General features: G+C 54.3%; 2 protein-coding genes across 8 annotated transcripts in view; one reads left to right on the plus strand and one right to left on the minus strand.

The window, feature by feature from the left end:
- Nucleotides 1-1503: 1503 nt before the first annotated feature.
- Mfap2 (microfibril associated protein 2) lies at nucleotides 1504-6465 on the plus strand. 5 transcript variants are annotated; one of them, XM_075945024.1, is made up of 9 exons: nucleotides 1504-1589; nucleotides 3549-3624; nucleotides 4291-4380; nucleotides 4553-4582; nucleotides 4718-4798; nucleotides 4892-4945; nucleotides 5492-5579; nucleotides 5733-5806; nucleotides 5996-6465. In XM_075945024.1, the coding sequence occupies exons 2-9, from the start codon at nucleotides 3582-3584 to the stop codon at nucleotides 6097-6099; spliced, it is 564 nt and encodes a 187-aa protein (XP_075801139.1). In that variant the 5' UTR covers nucleotides 1504-1589; nucleotides 3549-3581; the 3' UTR covers nucleotides 6100-6465. The 5 variants fall into 5 exon arrangements, with proteins under 5 accessions (XP_075801139.1, XP_075801140.1, XP_075801138.1 ...); XM_075945025.1 differs by having other exon boundaries at nucleotides 4294-4380; XM_075945023.1 differs by lacking the exon at nucleotides 1504-1589 and adding an exon at nucleotides 2979-3253 and having other exon boundaries at nucleotides 4294-4380; nucleotides 4562-4582.
- A 785-nt stretch (nucleotides 6466-7250) lies between these two features.
- Nucleotides 7251-20965, minus strand: part of Crocc (ciliary rootlet coiled-coil, rootletin) — a 44871-nt gene continuing 31156 nt past the window's right edge. For all 3 annotated transcript variants that reach the window (XM_075945102.1, XM_075945101.1, XM_075945103.1), the window contains 13 exons: nucleotides 20793-20952; nucleotides 18096-18263; nucleotides 16224-16572; nucleotides 13076-13245; nucleotides 12854-12974; nucleotides 12446-12609; nucleotides 11038-11253; nucleotides 10472-10696; nucleotides 9920-10069; nucleotides 9440-9640; nucleotides 9179-9310; nucleotides 8487-8663; nucleotides 7251-7743 (listed from right to left, as the gene is read on the minus strand). In XM_075945102.1, the coding sequence (XP_075801217.1) occupies nucleotides 7657-7743; nucleotides 8487-8663; nucleotides 9179-9310; nucleotides 9440-9640; nucleotides 9920-10069; nucleotides 10472-10696; nucleotides 11038-11253; nucleotides 12446-12609; nucleotides 12854-12974; nucleotides 13076-13245; nucleotides 16224-16572; nucleotides 18096-18263; nucleotides 20793-20952 (2320 nt within the window). In that variant the 3' untranslated portion in view covers nucleotides 7251-7656. The remainder of the gene's footprint in view (nucleotides 7744-8486; nucleotides 8664-9178; nucleotides 9311-9439; nucleotides 9641-9919; nucleotides 10070-10471; nucleotides 10697-11037; nucleotides 11254-12445; nucleotides 12610-12853; nucleotides 12975-13075; nucleotides 13246-16223; nucleotides 16573-18095; nucleotides 18264-20792; nucleotides 20953-20965) is intronic.

Consider the following 20965-nt stretch of genomic DNA (forward strand, 5'->3'; position numbering starts at 1 on the left):
TGGTGCCATCCTCAGGCCGCACACAGCTCATGGAGTGTTGGGTCAGGCAGCAGTGAAAAGGTCAGGCATACACTGGCACCTGGATGTGGCTGTACGGAGGGCTGTGACAGTGGACAGAGCCAGTGTCTTGGTGTTCTTGGGCTGTGAAGAGACACCGTGACCATGGCAAATCGGGGCTGGCTTACAGGTTCAGAGATGTAGTCCATTATGGCCGGAAGCAGGCAGGCAGACATGGTGCTGAAGGAGCTGAGAGTTCGGTATCTGGATGGCAGGCAGCAGGAAGAGCACCTCTGGGCCTGGTTTGAGCTTCGGAAACCTCAAAGCCCACGCTCCGTGACTCCAACAAGGTCACACCTCCTTATACTGCCACTCCCTTTGGGCCTATGGGGACCATTTTCATTTGAACCACTGCAGTCAGGATGGCAAGGTTGGATAGTTTACTGACGCTCCATGGATCTACTGGGCAGGCAAATGCCAGGCCTAAGGGCCAAGCAGAGGAAGGGTGAAGCCAGCCTCACCCGCATCCTCAGGGCCAGGGGAAGAGAGGAGAAGCCACAGATCCTGGCCAGAACTTTGGAGTAGCTTGTCTGTGGGGCCTCTGTTTCCCCTTTTGTCAAGTATAGCAGCAGCATTTCTGCCAGAGGGGTTCCCTTCCTACCCAAGTGGGATTAAGCTTGACAGTAAGGGACAGCTGGCCAACCACAGGGTTCACCGGTTTGTGGGTGACAAAAGTCCCTGCTACCCTGCAATAGACACACAGAGCAAGGCAATGCAGTTCACTCAGACCAGGTTAGACCAGATACAAGAAATACACAGCACAGACTTAGTCCCGTGGGAGCTGAACTTGAACTCCCAAGATAAGAATTAGTGCCAGAAAAATGTCTCAATGGTTGGGATCCCCGGCTCTCTTCCAGATAGGATCTAGGTCCAATTCCCAGCACCCATATGGTGGCTCACCACTGTCTGTAACTCCAGTTACAGGGAATCTGGCGTCCTCACAGACATACATGCAGATAAAACACCAATGAACATAAAATTTTAAAAAATCTTCAAAAAAAACTCAGTGTCGGAAATGGGACACTAAAAGCAGAGAGAGACTAAGGGAAGAATGTTGGGGCTCCCCTGAACTGAGGCCAACTCCTGGGGTCAAATCAGCGTTGGGGAGCTGTGAAATTGGACTTGTGCATTCGTTGAATTTGATCTGCTCTAAGGTCATGCCTGACATGCCAGGAGGAAAGGAAGGAGAGAGATGGAAGGGCGAAGAAAAGGAAGGAAAGAGGGCAGGAAGCAAGTCAGACTTTGTTTCCAGCCCAGTGACCTCTGGACTCCGGGTGGAGGGACTGGGATCCCTCTGTTAATTGGGGTGACCAGCTGGCTGGCTCATCTAGTACCAGGCCCAGGCCCAGAATCAGCGGCATTGGGAAAGGGCTGGAGCCTCGAGGGTGCGGCGTGGCGGCGGCGCTCTCTAGGACCCAGAGACTCCGGGCTAGGGGCGGGCGTGGGCCTTGGGGGCCGTAGGGGGCTCTGGCTGCGGGGCAGCGGGCGGGCACTCTCAGCCGCACTAGAGCACCGCACAAGGGCCCCAACAGGTAGGCGCGGGCTGGGCACGCCCAGGGGTGTCGGGGGCGCCATGCTCCACACTCCGTTCTTGGTGGGGAGGGGGAGGATTGTGGAGACCCTGGCCCCGGCGTACCGAGTAGATACTGAGGGGGCACCTGGCAAGTGGTGGGGCGCAAGATAGGATAGACCCAGAGCTGGAACTTAGGGGTCGTCAGAGATGGGAGTGCTGGGGGACAGGGCCGCTGTCCCCCAAGTGTTTGGGATGTGGAGGGCGGGGCAGGGGTCGGACACAGAGACAAAGAGAGACCGAAGTGGAGAGCCAGCTAGTGCCTCAGCAAGTTTCCGCCGCCGGCTGATTGTTCCCAGCTGTACAGCAATGCTGCAGCATCTGGTGGGGCCCCCTTCGGGTCTGAGCCAGTGAGGGGGCTCCCAGTCCTCGCCCCCCAGAATCGAGGAGCCAAGGGGCTTAAGAAGGCCGAAGTTGTGGAAAGGGCCAGAGGTGGGGGTGGATCAGCCATCCCAACAGCTCCTGGCCTGCCTAACACCTCTCAAAGTCAACTTTTGAAGAACTTGCCTGGGAGCAATTCATTATTCTCTTCTTCATGCCCGGGGGGGGGGGGCTAGCCAATGAACCCCATTCCCTGCCATATGCCCGGGCCCGAGTGCGAGTGTTGGAGAAAGGCTCGGATACACATTGGCAGCCATCCGATGCTTCCTAATGCCCAGGGCCTCGGGTGAATCATCAGCCTGTATGGAGCTGGTGGCCCCCCAACCACAAGACTGTCCAGATTTTAAAAAGCGGGAATGTGAGGAGCCTGAGCCATGGTCCCTATGGGAAAGGATATATACTAGCAAGGGCCTCTGGCCCCCACCAAGGGCCACTTGAGTGAGATGTCCGAGATGGGCAAGGTATCAAGAAACCTCACGGTTGGGGAAACTGAGGTCAGATACCCTGTTTCTGTCTTTCACTTGCTCTCTCCCCAGATTCCTAGGGGGACCTACATCAAAGTTGGGATTCAAGCTGTGTGGAAGAATGTCCCATGGTGGGGTAGGGAGCCCTCTGGATGATTAGCCTGTGGGCAGCATCTAGAAGTCACTCTCCACTGACTAAGACAGGGCATAGCAAGCTGACTCTGTAGCCAGCACTGGAGGCTGGACTCACCCGGGAGTCCCTGAGTATTAGGGACTTTGTGCAAGCCCTGGACCAGTGCCCTCACCAAAGCTACACTCTTGTCATCCAGGGTCATGTCAAGGGTTCTGAATCCCTGGGCCACGCGACTTTGCCTCACCCAGTTAGCATGCTGGTAGCCAGAGGTGCCCTCACCTCCTCCGGCTCTCCTCCCCAGGCTTCCTGCTGTTGCAGACAAATAGGCCTCAGTCTCGTGCGTGCGTGTCTGTAATGAAGACAGCCAGGTCTTGGGAGGCCTGGAGCTGGCAGGCATCTTCTTGGAGCTGGGAGTCCTGCCCAGCCCTGGCCGCTCTGGGGGCTCCTGGGGCCTGTATGCATGTGGTTTTCCTGCTGAGCGGCCTGCTCAGGGCCCAGGGGCTAATTGGGAGCAGGTGGCAGGCCTGGCAAATGCTGCTGAACTAGTGACTGTGGTGTTGGCTGGGCAGGGCTGGTACCCTAAGGATGTGCCTGAGGTCACTGGAATTCACACGGAACATCAGAACTCAGGGAGGTGATGGGCTTGAGGTGGGTAAACTCAGGGTGGGGTGAGTGTCCATCCATTTGTTAAGGGTTTATTCCACTGCATAGTAAGTTGAAGCTAGCCTGGGCTACATGAACAGTCTTTAGGAAACCAAGTCAGCCCTGGAACCTGATATAAAGCCTTCACCTTCGCCCAAGCAGGGACTGTAGATGTCCCTCTCCACCTCCAGACACCTGGCTCTGTCTGTCCCCTGCAGACTGAGCTCATGGACAGAAATGTGTTGTGCCATCCTGAGCTAGCTGGCCAGCATGCAGCTAGCTGTCCTTTCCTCCCCTCTAGCTGTCCTCAACGCCACCACAGCCTCCTCCCTCCATGGCCATGAGAGCCACCTGCCTCTTCCTGCTGTTCCTGCCTGGTAAGCGGCTGCTGGGCCGGGGGCTCTCATGTGGGACTTGGTCAAAACTCTGCTGTCCAGCTCCGAGTCCTGCTTCAGGCCTGCACCTCACGGCAGTGGCAGGGAGTCCAGGCTCTGGTGCTAGACCCACGTGGGGCTCCACGGGTCTGTACAGACTTAGTCTTAGCCTTTGAGGGGTACTTATCCATCACATGAGGAGGTGCCAGACCTAGGAGTCTCATCCATTCCCTGGCATCTACTATAAGCTAAGTACTGGAGATGAAGCTGTGAATTAGGCAGACGCACCCAGCCCCCACCACATGGCCAGGTTAGAGAAGAGGCAAATACTGGTAACTTTCAGATTGTGTTGAGTGCTATGATAGAAATCCATAGCAGGGAAGGTGGGGCAGGGCTAGCCCCGGGAGAGCTGAAATGGTAGTTGAGGCCTGGAGAAGGCCTGGGGAGTCCTATGGAAAGCTCTGAGGCAAGCAGGAGCATGGGAATTCCTGGAGCCGCCATGAGGCCACCCAGGGCAGAGGGGCTAGGCAAGGGCAGGGAACTGACCCAGGACTTTTTGAATTTTGTTGAGCCTAAGCCTGGTTGTAGGTCCCTGGCCTAATAGGACTGCCACCTGCTTTCTCTCTGTCCTTCCTCTGTGGGGTGCCCACACATGACCCCTCCCCTCAGCAGGCCTGCTGGCGCAGGGCCAATATGATCTGGATCCTCTCCCCCCATTCCCGGACCATGTCCAGTACAACCACTATGGCGACCAGATTGGTAAGACAGTCCTCGCAGTGCCCGGTGCTGCCCTCCCATATACATGCATCAGCCAGACACCCATTTCGGTGGGGTGGTAGGAATCCCAGAGGCAGGTCCCTGGTGCCCCACTCTTCTGGGACCATGGCTTAACCTGACCCCCTCCCCTATCATGTTTCCTTTTCACTTACAGACAACGCAGACAACTACTATGACTACCAAGGTAAGAGTCTGGGGTAGGATGGGCAGAACCGGCAACCCTGGTGGGGGTCTGTAGGGAAAGTGAGCAGATGCCTTGCCACCCACCCACCCACCCCACCCCACCCCACCCACCCACCCACCCACCCCACCCCCGCAGAAGTGAGTCCTCGACCTCCTGAGGAACAGTTCCAGTCCCAGCAGCAAGTCCCGCAGGAAGTCATCCCAGCCCCTACCCCAGGTAATGCTGTCTCCCTTAGTCCAGCTACTTGTATGCCTCAGGATGGGGGTACTGGCTTGCCCTGAATACCCCTGGCTGTCTTTCCTACACCAGAACCGCCAGTTCCAGGAGACCTGGAGACTGAACCCACGGAGCCTGGGCCTCTTGGTAAGAACCTTCCAGAAGCTGGAGAAAGCAGGCACGGCTTCAGAAAGAGGGCCTTTTGGTGGGATTTGCAGGGTGAAGCAACAGGGTGCTAGGTGAGGGAGCTGACAGACATGTCTCTGAGCAGCTGTGGGATAGTCCTCCCTGCATGCCCACTAGCATCTGGTCAGCAGAGCTTAGGGAGGGGCCAGCACTGTGCTGGGGCTACAGCCTGAACTGGGTGGTGCCCATGGCCAGGTGAAGAGGGGCCAGCAAGCCCAGCCCAGCTGAGTGCTACCTAGCTGAGAGCCTGAGAGGAGGGACCCGGAGAAGCCCAGCCTGTGTTACACCCACTTGGTTACATAGTGGGTTACAGGGCAGCTTGTGAGCTACTGTGATGTCCCAGAGACCAAGATGGGTAGCTGGGAATTTTTGTTTCCAAATGGGAATGACTTTGTATGTGGTATAAAGTTGGGCAATCCTGTGCTACCTGGGTGCTGGATTTGTGTGGGGACCTGGGCAGGGCCTAAGGGTGAACCTGCACTTGAGTGAGCCTCCACCTGTCCCCAGACTGCCGTGAGGAACAGTACCCGTGCACTCGCCTCTACTCCATCCACAAGCCTTGTAAACAGTGTCTCAATGAGGTCTGCTTCTACAGGTGAGGGTGAGGGAGGACTCGGGGCCACTCCTACCAGGGAAGGTGTGAGTTGGGATAGGCAGTGAAGAGGGTGGGCCTGGGCCTGGACCCCTGGACTCGCCCCATGGGAGTAGGTGAGGGTGTGGCTGAAAGCATGCCCGGCTCATCCCCCAGCCTTCGCCGGGTGTATGTCGTCAACAAGGAAATATGTGTCCGCACAGTCTGTGCCCATGAGGAACTCCTCCGAGGTAGGAAAACCACCACCCCTTGTCCTGGCAGCATCCACTACCCACTTCATTACCTGGCCATGTCCCACCTGCAAGGTTTAGCATGGAATATGTGCCCAGGCCCACTTGTAAGATGCTGCAAGACCCCTCCCTCCATCCTCACTAGTTCTGGGTGGGGGGTTCCCACCTGACTGCACCTCCCTCCAACAGCTGACCTGTGCCGGGACAAGTTCTCCAAGTGTGGCGTGATGGCCGTCAGTGGCCTGTGCCAATCTGTGGCTGCCTCCTGTGCCAGGAGCTGTGGGGGCTGCTAGGGTGGAGCTGGTGTAGGATCCGAGCCCCGGACCCAGCTCGGATCCACTTCAGGCCCCGCCTGACCTGGTGCTTTCTCCCATCCTGCCTTCCCTTTCATCCTGGACATCAGTGGGCTGCTGCCCTGGGGAGTGGGGCCACCCCTGAGCATTTGGGGCTGCTGACTGTCCAGTCTCCACCCCCTAGGTGGGGTTCATTCAAGGCCTCTTTTGGGGGTCTGGGAATCTCAATGTGCCTTCTCAGTGCCTTGGGGGCATTCCTCCCTTTTCAGTCTCCTCAGGTAGGCTGTGCCCCTCACCCAGCTGGTCTGCTTGGATTTCCTATGCCCCCAGGCATGGGCCACCTTTGTTTTATACAAAATAATAAAGTTTTTACAAAAGACACAGAGTCACTTTTGGGGCAGAGGAGAACTTAAGTGCCACCAATATTGCTGGTTCCTAACAAAAGGCTACTCAGCTCCTTAGAAGGCAGTGTCATATGGCTCTATTCTGTACCCCACCCCTACCTACTCCAGCCCTAGCTTCATCTGTGACCCACCCAGAGCAAGGGGCCCGACACTCTCTCCCAAGGTGCAACTCTTCAGGTGCATGCAGAAACAAACAGGTCATTTTGGTTCTTCTGAGTGAGCAGCATAGAGAGCTGTACAGTGCTCCCCATGCTGTCCTGGTTAGTTCTCCTGACAGGTCTACACAGCGGGTAAATCACTGTCCTCAAATGACAGTGACCATCCAGAGGCCCACAGTAGTGGGTGCCAGGGAGGGCCAAGCCTGGCTATGGGACTTTGAGAGAAGGGAATGAGTAGAGCGGTCTTGGGATGCTGAGCACTCCATGAGCCCCACTGTCACACCATGATTTTCGTTCCACTTCACAGAAGAGCACACACAGACCCTGCCACATGAAGCAGCACTCTCAGCCAGCGTCACTCAACAGAGCCACAGCAACACTTTCCACTCCCGGCCCTGCCTGTTACCAGGATGTCTATGAGCCCTGGCACTATCCAGAGGGGAGCCCGAGCTTATGTGGTGGGCACAGCACCATCTGCTAGCAGCTAGATGGAGAGAGAGGTCCATCGCACCCTGTGAGGTTGCTAAGCTCAGCTAGCAAGACTGCCCCTGCTCTCCCAAGCAACTCCCAGGCAGAGGAAGCATGTGTGTGTACAGACGATTCTAGAAAACAGGTCATGTTACAAAAAGCACAACAGTTCTCCACAGTTAACTTTAGAAAAGGTACAAAAATACAAGGGCTCTAGGCTCACTAAGGAGCTTCCTGACACCAGGAACCAATCTGGCTTAGGCACTGCTTCCTGGGGAAACCCTGCTCTGTTACTGGTGGAAACAAGCGCTCTCCCTGACCCCTGGCTGGCTCAGTCGAAGAGCCTTGGCCGTCAGAGGATCTTCTAGGAAAGGGGCCTGGAGTGGTATATGTGGTACAGCCACAGTGCCACCCTCATCTGTCACCCCAGCTCCCTCCCACCACTCCGATGTCCAGGTCCTGGTCTATGTTACTAAGGGCCTTCTCCTGCCTAGATGACTGCGCTCAGGATGCTGGCTAGAAGGGACTCACTGCTCTGGGGTGCCAGAGGGTGGGGAGACAGGTGCTGAGCTCCTGCGAAGCTCCTTCTTCAGCTGTGCCTTCAGCATGGACACCTGGAAAGGAGAAGGGCCCGACAGCTCGGGCCACAGCTGACTTCAGAGAACGGGAGCTGATGGGAGCAGCCACCTGCTGCTGCCTAAGACTGGGAGAGTCTCTGCTTCTCATTTTGCTGCTCATGGTGGCTAAGTGTATGTTTGGCATCCTTACCCCTTCAGAGGCTCGGTCATGAGAAGCAGCTCTGCTCAGCATCACTCCACAGAGCAAGGCCCTGTGTCCTCCCGGCCCCCGTTACCGTCTATGAGCACTGGCACTATCCACAGGGGGACCCTGTCCCAAGAAGGGCCAGAGAGAGGCATGGAAGACCTGGCTGGGTCTCCTAGCAGAGTGTTTGTGTGACCTTAGATAGGTTGGACCTATCTAAGCAGCTAAGCGCTGATCTAGGCACAGACAGAAGAGAAACGAGTGACCTCACTCGCCAGAAAGAGCCATTTCTTGGGCTCTTACTAGTATTTCTAGGAAAGAGCCCCTTCTCCACTGGGATCCCAGGTTGCTGGCAGAGCCTAAAGCTGGAGCTGCTAAGGGAACCATGCTATGTAGGGAGAGGGTCTGATGGCTTGAGGCAGAGAGTGAGGCCTAGGCCAGGAGCTACTGAGACCAAGCAGTACCACCCCACCCACGCTGGTACCAGCACTGATCTACTTGGCCCTTTCCAAGTTATAAAGCTCATGAGCAGTCCTCTCCCCCAGCCCCACACTTCCATCCCAGCTCCATCTTCTCCCAGGGGAGGCCCTTGTACCTGCTCCTCCAGTCCTGACACTCTCTGGCGGTGGGCCCGCTCCCGTGCCTCCAGTGTGCGCTCTGTCTGTACTTGGGCACTGCGCAGGCGCTCAACCTCCTGTTGCAGCTCCAGTCGCTGCTCATCTGCCTCCAGCTGAACCGGATTGTGGTTCTGCTCCAGGGCTACCACCTGTGCCTACAGACAGGGGCTGCCAATCAGGGTTCTAACCCAATGTACACACAGTGCATGGGCTTATTCCTAACAGTGTACCTTCCAATCCCAGGTCAGGGTCCCCAGTGAAGCCCACTCAGACAGGCATGCAAACACAAAAATACTCAAACAGTGTCTGGCCTACACACGCCCAGGAACAAAAGCAAGCCTATTTGTACAGAAGCACACACGGGCACAAAAGCACAGCAGCCTAACATCTGCACGTGTGAAAACATTTACATGGATTCACCCCACAGGCCACATGAGGTTCATGCTATACCGGTGAGCAAGCTTCCATACATGCACAGCACAGGAATCACCACTGGCTTGAATGCCAATGAGCCTCAGTGTTTCTTCCCACCCAGCTCTATAGTCCAATGAGGACACCCTCCCAAAGGCTCTGGGCTCCTATGCTGGCTCAGCCATAGGCCCCCTAGGACATCTCGAACTCAGTATGGGAATGGCACTGGGGACTAGGCCAGGGGAGGGGGAGGGCTGACCTCCAACTGCTGGATCTGCTGTTGGGCCTCAGCCAGGTCCAGCTCAGTCCCTGTGAGTGTGCGGTCCAGGCGGCCCTTCTCTGCATTCAACCTCAGTGTATCCTCATGGCTTCGAAGCTTCTCCCGCTCCACCTGGGTAGAAATGGACCGGAAGGGGCTCACAGGGGGTTCACAGGAGCCCCTGTAGAATAATCTGACATCAGCAGAAGCAGCACACTGAAGAGACACAAAACCTAGGCAGGCCCCAGCAGAGCAGGCCACCTTATCCAGTGTCTTCCTGAGAGCCACACGGTCCTTGTCGAGTCGCAGTGCTGACCGTTCCACCTCACGTTTCTCAGCTTCCAGCTGGGCCAGAGCTTGCTGCAGACTGCCCAGGTGTTCCTGCAGCAGCCGCCGCTCTTCCTGCAGCTTCTGGACAGAGCGCAGAGCTGTGGCCTCGCCTTCCTGCCGCTGTCGGAGCACCTGCAGACAAGCCAGCAGTCCCTCATCCCACTGCACCTCAGGATGGCCATCTGAAACTCGGGAGCAAAGGTGCTGGCCCACTGTTCCCAACTGCAAGACCCACATAGGGAAACACCTAAGGCCAAATGGCTCTCTCTGGGTATAATGGGAGTGTGGGCCAGATGAACCATGGTTCTGCACAGGTGGTTGGGTCAATTGGGGGGAAGCTGAGTGGGTTCCCCACCCCATGCCAAGAACCACATGGGGCATCCCTATAGACAGAAGCCCTCCAGGCCTCACCTGCTGCAGCTGTTGCAGCTGGCCTTCAGCATCGCCCCGCTGCAGCTCCACGTTGGCTAGCTCGCCCCGCAAAGTCTGCATCTGCTCAGCTAGGGAGCTGCTTTGCCTTCGTGCTTCAGACAATGCCTGTCTGGCAGCATCCAGCCGTTCCTGGAGGACAGAGGCTGATGGTGCCAAGCCAGACTGCCAGCCTGTGCAAAAGGCTTCCCTTTGGGTGAAAAGCCTAAACTGGTCCGGCCTGTTGCCAGTCCTGTCCCTGGACCTGGGCTGAAGGTGACAGTCACTCATATCCCAAACTGCACATAGGTGCCATACTAGCAGGCTTCTGCTCTCACTAGACAGCATCCCCCTCTAGCCTCATGACTGGCTAGTTTTGTTGACCCCACTCCCACCTCAAGACCTATTCTTACTGGCTCCCCAGAATTCCTGTCTGACAGCCCCACTGGCTATCACCTCCCTCCACATCTGCTGTTCTCAGCTAACTCTCTCACTGAACTCTTTCCTGATGGAAGAGAGAAATATGCCAGACCCTGGAAGCCTCCCACCCCAGACCTGAAGCACTTGGCGGTCATGTTCACAGGTACTCAAGGTCTTCTGTAGATGCAGATTCTTGTCCTGGGTGCTTGTGAGGCTGGCATTGCTCTGGGCCAGGGCATCTGTCAGGCTCTGCACCTTGCTCCGCAGGGTCCCCTCGCTCTCCTCCACCTTGGCCAGTGCCCCATTCAGCCTGTCCACTGTTAGCTGCAAGGTCCCTGCCTTCACCTCACTGTCTGCCACCTGAAGGAAGGTAGAGGAAGGTCAAGGGCTCCCTTTCCATTGGGATCTCCACTAGGAGTGCTAATCAGCTCAGCTCCCCTTATCCATATCCCTGTTGGCTTGTTCTCTCACTGGCTCAGCCTGCTGTGGTCTGCCCTCACCCCACTGTGGGTTAACCACCCGGTCCAGAGTCACGGCAACCTAGCTATGTGACAGGCAAAGACACTGCCATTCTGAGAGTCCTACTGTCCACCTTGAAACCTGATGGTGAAGACTTACTTCACAGAATTGGCAGTTGCACAATGCCTGAACAGAGAGCCTGGCACAGGGCATGCAGGTAACCAGGAGGGAGAAGGGCCCACCTGTCTCTGCAGGGAGTCGACCCGATCCTGGAGAGCCTGAGCATGGGCTTCCCGGTCACCCAGACCTAGGCGGCTGCGCTGCAGCTCGCCCTCGAGAGCTCGCCGCTGCAGCTCAAGCTTGACGGAGCGACTCTCGGAGGCGTCCAGCACCTCCTTCAGCCGCCGCTTGTCACTCTCCAGCTTCGCCTCGGTTGCCTTCATCTTGCTGACTTTCTCCTGTGGGTAACAAGGCTCAGCCCCATGCCTGTCCACCTCTCCCCAAACCCCTCTGCACCACCACGACAAAGCAGGGTCAGCCTCAAGGACTGTATGACCTGGGACCAGCCTGTGACTTCTGGGGCCTCAGTTTCCCCATTTGTTACAGACTGAGCAGCTATGAGGTGCCCAGAGCTGTCTTGTTCAAGCTGATTAACATGTTATATGAGACAAGATGCCCCTTCCCCACTCTAGCTGTTTCATGTTTGTCCTGGGAGGACTGTTCCAGAGGTGCCGCTATCTGATCCCTGGGAGGGGGCTGCAGAACATAGACACTGGACCCTCCCCTGCTCTACAAAAAGGCTTCCAGAAATGGCTGAAAGCACAAATGAAACCGGAGCTGAACCTGGCAGCTGCTCCTCAGAGCAGGGCACCGCTGCAGTTCTAATGGCTGCCTCTCCTCCCCTGTTCAGGACTCAGATGATGAAGGGGTTTGCAGAGTGGACACAGGGTAGGAAGAACTTGGGACCATTGGATACACAGGGCCCCAGAGCCAGTGGGTTCTGGGTGTCACTACAGCCTCCCTGCTTCAAGCTTCATCTTCAAGCCTCTCCCTGCCCTGTCTGGCCTGTAGGGGAGAGTGGGCCCCCACTCTGGCTCCCACCCAGCATTGTTCCTGGCCTCCTCTCAGGCCCCAGGGGCTTCTGGGCTCAAAGCCAGAGCTGAAGCTGCAGACACAACAATCCTGCTCCAGCTTGGTCCCAGACAGAGGTGGTGGGGGTGACAGCAGCTGGAGAAAGGGCAGGGGGCTTCAGTTCAGAGGCTGGGCTGTCATCACCCAAGGCCTGGGCTTCCTGTCCCAGACACAGAGACATGTGGAAACCTACACATCAAACACTGCATCGCCATTCATGCAGATATTCAGAGACAGAGGCTCCAGCCAAAAGCTTACAGGACTGCCTCAACGTGGCAATTACAGGTGACCCCCCAACCCAAAGGGCAACTGTTGGACAGCAGGCTGTTTCAGGCCAATTCTGAACTCCTCTGTCTGACTCAGGCCAAGCCCTTCCCCCTGAAGCACATGAACACCCAACAGTGGACTAAAATTTGCCCAATGGAAAGAGCCACAGGCCACCCCTATAGGCTGTGTCTTGGGCAGAGGACCACAGAAAACCCTGGGGCCTGCTCCCATGGGCCCTCCACTCCTGCCCACCTGGCTGGCCCGGAGCTCGCTCTCGGTGGCCTGCAGGCTCCTCTCCAGCACTGCCATCTGGTCCAGCGTGGCCCTGCATTCCCGCTTGCTACGTCGCACACTCTCTTCCTGCAGTGCCAGCTCTGCCTGGGCCCCGCTCAGTCGCCTGTCTGCACTGCGCCAGGCTGCGACCACCACCCAGTCCCATCAGTTTCATGCCGAGCCCAGCCCCTGAACCAGGCTATGAGGTCCAACCTGTACCCCACCCTCTCCAAGCCCTGCCTGGACCATTAGAGGGTCTGCAGATTTGAGCCCCTTGGAGCTGCCCAGGGAAGGTAGGCCAGGACTGGACAAAAAGAGCCACTGACACCAGTTCCCCAGCCTCCCACCTCAGTTGCTAAGAACATAAGAGGGCAGAGGGGCCCTCACCTTCCTCACTCTCAGCTACCGCCTTCTGCAGCTGCTTGGCCCTTGAGGTTGCACGGTCTCTCTCTGCTTCCATCTCAACCAGCTGTTGACTGAGGGTGCTAGTCTGGATCTTAAGTTCATCCTGTAACCCCAACAGAGGAAAGTGGAAGACCCCAGCTCTGGCCACCACAGCTTTTCTCTTGGATCCCGGGTTCCCCTTCCAGCCATCTCCACCGGCCTCACCCGCTCCCGTTGGGTACTCCGAAGCTCTTGCAGAAAGTCTCGGAGGGCATCACGCACCACCTCTGGGTCTAAGTCTGAAGGTGCTGGGGAGGCAGTGGGCCCTGGAGATGGTGGCTGGGACTGAGGGCTATATTCCAAAGGACTGGGGCTGCTAAGACCATCCCCACTTCCTGGAAGGGAAGATATAGTCAAGGACATGTCAGCCAGGTTATCTTCCTGCCTAAAACCTCTTGCCAGAGATACTCACATTCCTCAACCAAGCACAGCTTCTTTATTTTTTTTTTAAATAAAGTAGTTCTTTTTATTTATTTTGAAATAGGTTCTATTATAGTTCAGGCTGTTCTAAAATTCACTACGTAGACCAAGCTGACCTTAAACTCACAGAGATCTGCCTCCCCATTGCTGAGACTAAAAGCATGTGCCACCACACCTAGCTTATTTTTTTATGATGTATATGGGTGTTTTGCCTGCATGTATGTGTGTGCACCACAAATGTGCCTGTGCCCATGGAGCCAGAAGAAGGCATTAGACCCCTGGAACTGGAATTAAGGACAGTTGAGACTTGTCCTGTGAGTGCTGGAAACTGAATTCAGGTCCTCTGCAACATCTTTCCCTCCCCACTTCCCCCTACTTCCGGGATGCACTGGTCCCCACATCAGCCCTAATTCCTTTTCATTGATGTTTTGCTTTTTGTTTTGGACAAAATATATATTATTTGAAATATGCCACTTTAATCTTTTTGCTCTAGAGGTACTGTGGGTGAGCCCAGGGTCTTGGCCATGGTAGATAAGCACCCTGCCACTAAGATCCACAAACTCCTCCTTTTTGAGACAGGGACAGGGCTCACTATGTAGGCTGGACCTGACTCACAATCTTCCTGCCTCAGTCTTCTGAGTGCGAGGACTACAGGTATGTACCACCATGTCCAATTTTATGCAGTACTAGGGATCAAACCCAGGCCTCTGAACAGATTGGGCAAGTGCTATACCAACTGAACCACGTTCCCACGCACCTTAACTATTTTTAAAGATATGATCTGGCGGCATGAATTACATTTATGCTATTGTACATTGGTCATCTCAAATCTTTTTCATCAGTCGTGTATCTCCCCAAATTCCCCATGTTGAGCATGACTTTATTTGGAAACAGGTGGCCGTCACGCTGGAATGGTGGCCCCAACCCCACTATTGCTATCCTTATAAAAAGGAGAAACACAGATACCATGTGACCACTAGAGTTGTGAAGCCATGTACACATCCCACCCAGTACCTTCAGAGGGGGTGTGGCCCTCAGATTTCTAGCCTTTGAGACAAACACACGTTTCTGCTTGTTAAGCCTCCAAGCATGTGACAGCTGGCCCGCTGGCCCTAAACGATCTACCAGTTGCATCAAATGCAGAGGAAAATATTTCTAACAGCCAGGCATGGTGGCATAAGCCTGTGGGCCTAGCATTTGGGAAGCTCAGACAGGAAGATGGCCCTGAGTACAAGGCCAGCTTAGGCTGCACAGCTAGTTCCAGGATAGCTTAGAGTGAGACCCCAGTCTAAAAACTGAGGCAAAACAACGCAATCACTGAACCTGTACTAAGCGTGTGCAGACTTTCCCCGTGAGTATTCTCCAAGGAGAATGTCCACATGTGTTTTTTTTTTAAAGATTTTTATTTTTATGTATACAGGGTTCTTCCTGCATGTATCCTTCCTACAGTACAGAAGAGAGCACCAGATCTTATTACAGATGGTTGTGAGCCACCATGTGGTTGCTGGGAATTGAACTCAGGACCTCTGGAAGAGTAGCCAGTGTTCTTTACCTCTGAGCCATCTCTCCAGCCGCCTGTCCACATGGTTTGTATGTGCATTAGCTATCACAGTGCTCCAGAGACTGAGGATGTCTAGGTAGCTGTGTGCAGGTTACACAAACACAGCAATTACACAAAGCAACCAAAAGCATCCTGGGATATGGGGAGACAGAATCTGCATTCTTCCATGGCTACTGAAGGACCACAGTTCCTTCACAGAACAGTCCTGGCCAACTAAGATAATCAGACAGAAACTTATTTTTGAAACACAGCTCTCATTGTCTCCTCTCTAGATCTAGGTAACCTTGAACCTGCTTGCTGAGTCTATGTTTTCTTTGTTTTGTTTTTTTTTGGATTTTCGAGATAGGGTTTCTCCTTAGCTTTTTGGTTCCTGTCCTGGAACTAGCTCTTGTAGACCAGGCTGGCCTTGAACTCACAGAGATCCGCCTGCCTCTGCCTCCCGAGTGCTGGGATTAAAGGCTTGCGCCACCACCGCCCGGCCTGAGTCTATGTTCTTGTCTGTACTAGAACTCACTGATGTTTGCCTTCCTATGCCTGTCTTACTCAACAAGTAGAATGTTTCAGAGCTGGCCTGCATTGTGGCATACGTAAGAGTACCATTCCTTTTAATGGCTGAATGCTACTCCACAGGATGGATATACCACATTTCTGTTTATCTAGTCATGTTGATAGATACTTGGGACGTCACTGCCATTTGGCTATTATGAACAAGGTTACAACAGACTTTGCTATAGAAGTGCCTACCACATGCCTGTTTGTAGTCCTTTTAGCTATATACTGAGGAGCAGGAATGTTGGATCTCCTGTCACTAACAATTCTATTTTCAGCTGGGCAGTGGTGGCACATGCCTTTAATCCCAGCACTTGGGAAGCAGAGACAAGTGGATATCTGTGAGTTTGAGGCCAGCCTGGTCTACAGAGGAAGTTCCAGGACAGGCTCCAAAGCTACAGAGAAACCCTGTCCCAGAAAAAAAAAAAAGAGGAAGGCTTGGGAGGGTGGAGAGATGGCTCAGTAGTTAAGAGCACCTACTCTTGCAGAGAACCTGGATTTGATTCCCAGCACCTACATGGCAGTTCACAAACATGTTAACTCCAGCTTCAGGGGATCTAATTCTCTCTTCTGGCCTTCTCCAGCACCAGGCAAGATATGATGTAAGTGATGCACATACAGATATGCAGACACTCTCACAAACACATAAAATAAAACAAAGACGATGGGGTTCAAAGATTCAGAAAAGGCAAAAAAACCTTAAGAGTCCCTCCTTAACAAAGTTACCCAGGAGCCCAGAGCAGCCAGGGGGTGTCACCCTCCAAGTAGTGTGGCTTCACTCACCTCCTGCGGGTGCTTCCCGCGCTGGGGACATGGACACTCGGCCCAGGCCCAGGCCCCGACGCAGGGCAGAGCGCAGACCACCCAGCTGGGCCTCTGCCACCCGCCGCTGTGATTCCACACGGGCAAGCTCGGCCTCCAGGCCCTGCGCCCGGCCCTCAGCTGCGCTCAACCGCAGCCCCAGCTCAGAGGTCTCAGCCCGCACTGCCTCCAGCCTCAGCTCCAGGCCCCGGGCTACGTCCAGCTGCCTCTTCTCGGTGCCACGCGCCTCCTCCAGGGAGCCCAGCAGGCCTCGCTCACGCGCCCGGAACTCAGCCTCTTGCTCCTGCAGCTTCCTCTGGGATCCCTGGAGCTGGGGCAGAGGTGAGGCCAGGAGACCGAGTCACAAGGCAGCCCCCAGTCCCCACTTGGTTCTTGCCACCTGTACCTTTAGTGGCCCCCACTCTGTTAGGAGGGAAAGAACATCCGTAGAGGGAGGGGTAATTTGAATTTGCTTCTTTGTCCTTGCTGTTCATGTGTAATGTGCAGTTGGTGAAGAGAGGAACATGCACATAGTGCCCGGCAGAAATTACTTTCCCAAAGACCCCAAGCTGCTCTAAGAGTCACAGTTCTTCCACCAATAATAAGACTGTGGGGCAGCCATGATAAACCAAGTCTGGGCAGGTTACCCAAAGGAAGTTCTTTACTTCTAACCATTATCATCTGCCAGAGCAGAACTCGGCCATCAATAAATCTAATAAGAGGCATGAGTCTCAATAGTTTACCCTGTGCAATGCCTGGTTGCATGAGGAACCACAAGCTGAGATTACCCAACCTCCACCCAAGAACAGACCATTCAAAGGAAATGCCTGGCATTCCAACTGCTGTAGATAGGAACACCTGCCAAAACACACCCCTAGACAAACATCAGCCAATCGGGGGTCCTAAACCTCAGAGATCCCTCACCCCCACCTTTACTACTATAAAACCCTATTCTAATTGAGCTCGTGGCTCTCTGTTTATTCCAGTATGTTGGACGTGCAGAGAGACAACATTTGCAAACTTGATTAAAATAAAGGCTCTTTGCTTTTACATATGGGTTTCCTGTAGGCTTTTGTGGGGACTTCGTGGATTTGGGCATAACAAAACAAAGAGACAGGAACAGAGAAGTTAAGTGATTTGTCCAAGGCCACACAGGGAGAAGCCATCCATTGCAGACTTGCAACACACAGAAAGATGTCCTCTGGTAAAGAGAAGGGGCCACCTCTGACAGTCATTAGTTCATAGGAAATCTCCTCCACAGAGCACTAGGACACCAGGCCCTGCACCAGCCCCTCCTCTACAGGACACCAGGCCCTGCACCAGCCCCTCCTCTACAGGACACCAGGCCCTGCACCAGCCCCTCCTCTACAGGACACCAGGCCCTGCACCAGCCCCTCCTCTACAGGACACCAGGCCCTGCACCAGCCCCTCCTCTACAGGACACCAGGCCCTGCACCAGCCCCTCCTCTACAGGACACCAGGCCCTGCACCAGCTCTTCCTCTCACCCCATCTTCCCTGGGTGTAAATGAGAACTTTGAAACACAGAGAGAGTGTCTAAGTCAAAGTCACACTGTGTGACATTGGGCAGATGTCTTGACCTTTCTGAGCCTGCATGGTTCTCCTAGTGAAATGGGGTTTCCATTACCTGCCTCATGAGCAGGCTGTGGGAAATCAACTTTCCATGACCTTTTGGTGTCTGCACACATTAGGCCTACAGATTCTTTTGCTTGTTAGTATTAATACAACTGAGGGAGGGTCCCAAAGTAGTAGGCTCAGCACACTCCTCCACAGGAAAGACACAGGCAGACAGTAGCCCACCCTCCCCTGGCCAACCCACCCCCCTGCCCAGTTACCTCCTGCTTCAAGGCCTCCAGGCTGCTCTCACGTTTTAGCAACTTCTGCCGCAAGCCCAGAACCTCTCGCCGGCTCTCCTTCTCTGCCCGCTCACCCAGGGTCAAGCGGCTCTGCAGGTCTGCCAGCTCCCGGCCCAGCCTGGCATTGTCACTGTCCAGCACCTTCATCTGTGAACCAGAGCACACAGGGAGGTCAGCTGGGCCCTACAGTTCTGCCCAGTCCTGGCCCTGGAGGTTCTTGGAATAGACTGACCTAGGACGTAGGCCTCAACTTTAATATTCCGAGTCCATAGGGGCTCACTGAACTCAGCTCCTGCCAGGCGCCTTGCCCCAGTGGCTTGTATGCCACTTGATGGGGGTTGGATGTGAGGGTGACAGCAGGGAAGAGGTTGACATCCAACCAAGCTAGCAACTACAGCTGGAAACCACAACACCCAAGGTCTCTGTAAACCAGAGTGCTTCTTGTTCTAAGCACTTACACCAACTGAATTTACCGTCAATTGTCCCTGTATGTTTAAGCCTGATTTCACTGAAGAGAAGACAGGCCAGAGCATGGAATGACTAGCCTACTACGCAGCCCACAAGCAGCAGACTGGTATATGATCCCAGGCAAGGGGAGCATTCTAAGCCTGTTTCTTCCCAGGAGCAGGTGGGGCAAGGACCACCCACCCCACAGGACTAGAGTAGGCCTGACAGATCAGCATTCAGCATGCTCCCCACAGAGCCCAGCACATGACGCCAGCCACTTGGCTGCTAACTTGAGGGGCTTGGAGGGTCTGAGGTGAGAAGGCATTATATCTTAGAGCGTCGGTCTTTAACTATGACACTATGTCTCCACTGTAGCTATCAAGGCTCTTTCCTGTTCCCCTTAAGTGGGGAAAGCTTGACATTCCAGTGCACTGGCCATGCCTAGCAGATAGCAGACACTTGATCAGTGCTTGCTGGTGATGGGGTAGGGATCTAGTCCGAATCAGCACCCTACAGCCTGCAGACAAGTTCAGCCACCTCCTGCTTCTACTAAGGCAAGGACAGCTCTTCCATTTTCAAACAACAGAAAATGGCTCAAAACTAAAACACAATGAAACAAAACCACAGAGGAAAACAGTGTTTCCTGACACGTGATAATTAGATGGGGTTCAATCTGTGTTCACAAAGGTGGACTGGAACACACCCCGTGTTCATGTTCCAGCAGAGGACGCGTGTGTGTGCACATCTCCCATCTTGTACTGGAGAGCAAACACAGGCTTTGGGCGTGTGGGGCAAGCACCCTGCCACGGAGCTACACACCCAACCTCTTATGGATATTTTCATTTTTAAAAAATTTTATACCGGGTATGGTGGCACACACCTTTAATGCCAGCACTTGGGAAGCAGAGACAGACAGATCTCTGAGTTTGAGGCCAACCTGGTCTATAAAGCAAGTTCCAGGACAGCTAAGGTTGTTATACAGAGAAACCCTGTCTTGGAAAAAAAATATTTTTCACTTATTTATTTTTATATGTATAAATGCTTTGTCCCTGTATGTCTGTTTGTGTACCTTATATCCCTGTGGAGGCCAAGAAGAGGGTATTAATACCCTGGGACTAGATTTACAGATAGTTATGGTCTGCTATGTAGGTGTTGGGAATCGAACCCAGGACTTCTGCAAGAACAGTCAGTGCTCTTAACTGCTGAGCCACCTCTCCAGGACCTACTTTTATTTCTTGGCAGTACAGGGCAGTGAACGCAGAACTTCACGCTTCTGGCAAGCATTCTCACTGAGTTAGTAATATATAGCCTTGCTATTTTTACCTTTTATTTTGAACAGGGCCTCAGTAAGTCAAGACATTCCTTGAACAGACCTTGCAGCCCAGGCAGGCCTTGAACCCATGCCCCTCTGGCCTCAGTCTCCACAGTAGCTGGGAAGTTGCGGCTGCTTTCTTACAGCAGTAAGTAAAGAGGGTGGAAGCAGAGCCCCGTGGCCTGTAAAAGTGGAAGCACCGCAGCAGCTCTTGGCTCATTGCAGTCTGCTAACTGGGCCTGCTTCCCCGGAGCTAATCCTTTACTGCTCAGGTTCCTCTTGAACTGGACAAGATGCTGGGCCTCCCTGTGGGGACGCCTGAGTCTGAATGGGACACAGGGCACACAGCGTCTCCACAGTTCACAGGTAGAAGGCCCCTGAAAGCCCTTCTGCTCTACAGCAGCTTCCTCTGAACTAAAACTCTCTCTGTGAGGGAGGGGAGGCTCCTGAGACCCAGGAGGTAAACACAGACTTTCAGGAGGGAATGGAAATCTGAAAAATACTCAAAAGCCCATCCCCAGCTTTACAGATGCATAAACAACCAATGAGGGAGGGGATTCCCTGTCCAGCTGCAGCCTTCAGGAGTAGCTGCCTGTGTCAGGGTTGGTGTTTATGTGATGTGGCCAGTTTTGCATCATCCCTGCTCCTGTAAGTGATCCCTCACCCACACTCCTGCAACTACTATAAAAATTCACTGATTCATCAAGTTGGACTTTGGGGCAACCATTACTTTGGTCTGTTGTGTGTTCTCTTCTGGGGTGAGTAGGGGTATGTTCTCTCACAAAACCCCATCCATAAATGGCAAGGTCAGGTGAAAGGCTTGCTACAGCCCAGGCCTTGATTTTACAGTGGACCTAGCCTCCTGAGATGGCCGCTGCTGGCCAGAGCATGTGGAAGGGCAGGAGCCAGGACCGCACCTGTCGCCTAAGCTCCTGCAGCTCTCGGCGAGCCTCCAGCCTGGACCGCTCCACCTCCTTCAGCGAAGCCCGCAGTTCTCCAGCCTCCTTGCCTATGGATACTCGAGCCTCCTCCAGGAGAGCCAGCTTCTGTTCCTTGTCTTCATTGGCAAGCTTCAGGCTGGAGAGAACAG

Source organism: Microtus pennsylvanicus, chromosome 13, assembly GCF_037038515.1.
Source record: "Microtus pennsylvanicus isolate mMicPen1 chromosome 13, mMicPen1.hap1, whole genome shotgun sequence".
Lineage (NCBI taxonomy): Eukaryota > Metazoa > Chordata > Mammalia > Rodentia > Cricetidae > Microtus > Microtus pennsylvanicus.